The following is a 3,897-nucleotide window of genomic DNA, read 5'->3' on the forward strand; positions in this document are numbered from 1 at the left end:
TGTATTATAGTTTATCTGTGGTGTAACTGTCAACTGAAGTGAACTATGGTGAACACATTGACATGAAATAAAATCACATCAGCACATGTGAATAGTCGTCTGCAGTAAATATGTGCAAGTGTGAACATATCAAAACTTCCTACAAAATTCCTTAGTGAATATATATGGGTCGAAATTTGACCCATAATTGATGAAATAATAATAATAAAAAAGCGATTTAAACATTTAATTCAAACAAGAATCAGGAAACCATTAATAAATCCAAACAACATGCTTGAACAATTCATTCGTAGAAATGTCTAATTACTTTTGCCATTAACCATTCAAAATGATGATAATTAACTAACAATATAAAAACTGTGTTTAATCTTTCAGAATACCCAAACAACATATACATTTACCATTTAATAGAATACCAGTAATCAAAATCACTAGCTAGCTAAAGTATATATGAAAAACACACACACGGTGCACAAAAGTGACATGTATTATAAAGGCATGTTCTACCATATTACCTTTTCTTTATCATTACTACTAAATGCCTATACTGGGGAACATGTGCCGACCAACTATCAACAGGACTTAAACCATTAATGGCATACATCCCTGCTATGAAATTAAATAATGGAACTTTCTTATTTTCTGCCTTACATGGCTATTTTTTACTGTTACCTTCACCATCAACCTAAGCTACAGATAATTATGTTTGTATTCAAATATAAAGCCTTCATAGTTAATGAAAAGCATGGCTCAATGAATGTGATCAGCTATTAACAATACTATATACCAGTTATAATAATGCCAAATGTCTGGGATTATTGCAACAGATTTAAACAAGAAACCTTAAACACGTGGTATTGTGAGAAGTTATTGCAAAGCTAACTTTTGGGTTTTGGGTGGCTGTGCCTTTCAAAAATGTTGTAAGAAAGAAGAAAATATATATCTCAGACCCAGCCTTGCATTTTTCACACATTTGAAGTTAAGTACTTTGCATCGTATCTGTATAAAGTGTAGTATATCCTATATTAGCTTTCTAGCAGACATTAAGTTACTCATTTTACATGTTACTTTGAAACTGTTAAACAGACTCAGGGACACATACACAGTTCTGATTGGACAGGAGCCATTTTCATTAATTATGGTAATTAGATGGGGCTTTTATCATCAAGTTCAAAGGCTCTGCTCAATAGCATGTCGTGGTAGCAAACTGGAGGCATATGGTATGACACTTAATGAATTGGAAGTATTTTGTGATTTTAACTTAATGTCTGTCTGTCATATGAACATTGATTTTGTTGTGCTTATACATGCTGAAGTAAATATTCAAGACAATGTAATTGATTAATATTGGAAATTGATTTGCAAGAATCTAGAAGCATGGAATCTGAAGTGATTGTCAATGGGACTCACACTGTTACTGACATACATCCCTGCTATGAATCAGATAATGCAACTTACATATTTACAAGCAACCCCTCCATAATATGTGTATTATCATATATGTTTCTTGGCTCACTGTCTGTTGTCACAATATGTGGAAACCTTCTTGTAACAATCTCCATCATTTACTTCAAACAGCTGCACATTCACACTAACTACCTCATCCTGTCTCTGACTGTGGCTGACCTGCTTGTCGGAGTTTTAGTTTTTCCTTTCAGCATGGCATTCACTGTAACGTCGTGTTGGTATCACGAGGGTCTATTTTGTAAAGTACGAGGAAGTTTTGATGTTACGCTGAGCACAGCTTCTATTTTAAACCTATGTTGTATTTCTGTTGACAGATATTATGCAGTGTGTCAGCCTCTAGCTTATAAAAATAAAATAAATGATCATGTTGTTAGAAGTATGATCCTGGTTACCTGGGGAGTTGCTGTTCTAATTGGAATTGTCATCATGATTGCAGGTTTTAATCAAGGAAAATGTGAAGATAATTGTTTAATTGATGCTTTAATATCAACCACTCTGGGAAGCATCTTTTCCTTTTATATCCCAGTTATTATAATGCTTAGTATCTACCTGAAGATTTTCCTTGTGGCACAGAGACAGGCATGCAGGATCCAGGCCACAAAGTGTGGAGCAACTGTCAGTAAGATGGAGAGAAAGGCCACCAAAACTCTGGCCATTGTTTTGGGAGTCTTCCTGTTATGTTGGACTCCTTGCTTTATTTCTATAAACTTAAAGCCTTTAACATATAATGTTATACCAATTTCTGTGATTGAAACACTAAACTGGCTTGCACTGTCAAATTCAATGCTCAATCCATTTATTTATGCTTTCTTTTACAGCTGGTTCAGATCAGCATTCAGATTGATCATATCTGGAAAAATATTTCAAGGTGATTTTTCTAACTCAAAGCTCCTTTGACTTGTTTCGATGTTCAAATACCATTTTAATGACTGAATAATGAGAACTACACTACTACAATATATGCTGATAAGGTTCTACATAAGTTATAATCTGCAAAAGAATGTTTTATAGGCTATTTTACAGAAGGAGTTAATTTCCCCAGCATACATAACTTAGGTAGGATTTCTATGCCAGATGTGACATTTCAAATATCTACCTAAACACCAGAAAGTCTCTGCCTCTAAAGTTTGTTAGGGAATCAGTGTTAAATAAAAAAAATGTCATTATGTTGGAGAATGGTTTTACAGAAGCCATCTACCAAGTTGGTATCCTCTATAGTGAGCCACCAGTAAATCTTTTAGTCTGCATATGAGAATGTAGGCAGTTTTAAGACAATCTTGAAAACATCTGAACCTATCCAACACGTCATTTGAACTGCTGATGATTTTAATCCTTTGATACAAAAATTAGAGTATTTCTTTGTTATATCTTTTGAAATCATTTCATTTTGCCACTTAAAATACTAGCTATGTATTCAATATCTTGTTTTGTTTTATTACCTCAAAGCATTACTTTCATTTGACCTTTCTTACTTTATAAACATATAGTTCTTGTATCACTACATCACCTTTACACACATGGATCAAAAATTGCCCATATATGCAGGTGTGATTTAAATAAAATAAAGACATACTACAATAACGATTGTGTCTAATAATTATTTTAGCAGTGATTCTGACCAAACAATAATGCATTTGATATTTGAATGTTTCTACCATGGTCACATATATACATACTGATAACAGAAAGCAATGATATTGAACTGTGGCTTTATTAGAGAAAATTAACAAGTGTGAAATCCTATCTTATCTCAGTTTAGGAGGACATTTAGGATTTTTGATATTACAGAAACATGTTTTTTAGTTAGCTTAGTTATAAGTTATAAGTCAAACATTAGGATGGCATAGACCCTGTCCTAAATTCAAATAACTGGCAAAAATGGTAGCACCACTGTTGTTAGGTCTGAATGGCAGTGGGAAGATGGGGAACAACACGATCAGATTCTTGTCTTCTCTGGCAATGTTTTTTTTGCTTTTTGTTTTTTATTGTGTCTGCACACTGACATGACATAATGAGATCTGCCACACCAAATCTTTATACATAAATATGAAAGATAGTACAAGGGAATGACAAAAAATGCAAATGGTTTTAGTCTTACATACCACATTAAGCAATATGCCAATCGAAGTGTAGCCATTCGGTGTGAAGAGTATGCTTTTAACAATTTACATATCAACATATCATTTAAATGACAAATTAATAATGTCACAGAATTTCTCTGTAAATCTTGTATATTATATTGATTAAAACACTACCTAACACTGTTGACTTGGATGCTCTTTTGATAGACACTGACCTACGATGCATTATGCAGTTTTGTTTAGTTCTCCACTTTCCTTACTTCCACTTTCCCCTGGTGGTCCCCTATGACTGAATGAATGCAGAGGAAACCCATTACAACAGAACATTAACTCGGGATAAACTTACCAT

At 33.5% G+C, this 3,897-nt stretch overlaps 1 protein-coding gene across 1 annotated transcript; it reads left to right on the plus strand.

The window, feature by feature from the left end:
- The first annotated feature begins 1,377 nt into the window (after nucleotides 1-1,377).
- On the plus strand, nucleotides 1,378-2,364 carry LOC139218137 (trace amine-associated receptor 1-like). The gene has a single exon (XM_070849692.1). The coding sequence runs from the start codon at nucleotides 1,378-1,380 to the stop codon at nucleotides 2,362-2,364; it is 987 nt and encodes a 328-aa protein (XP_070705793.1).
- The last annotated feature ends 1,533 nt before the right edge of the window (nucleotides 2,365-3,897 follow it).

The sequence above is a fragment of the Pempheris klunzingeri genome, chromosome 18 (assembly GCF_042242105.1).
Source record: "Pempheris klunzingeri isolate RE-2024b chromosome 18, fPemKlu1.hap1, whole genome shotgun sequence".
NCBI lineage: Eukaryota > Metazoa > Chordata > Actinopteri > Acropomatiformes > Pempheridae > Pempheris > Pempheris klunzingeri.

Bases quoted from the DNA above. Each gene is read 5' to 3' on its own strand.
- LOC139218137 (XM_070849692.1), top strand. From the start codon at position 1,378: ATGGAATCTGAAGTGATTGTCAATGGGACTCACACTGTTACTGACATA.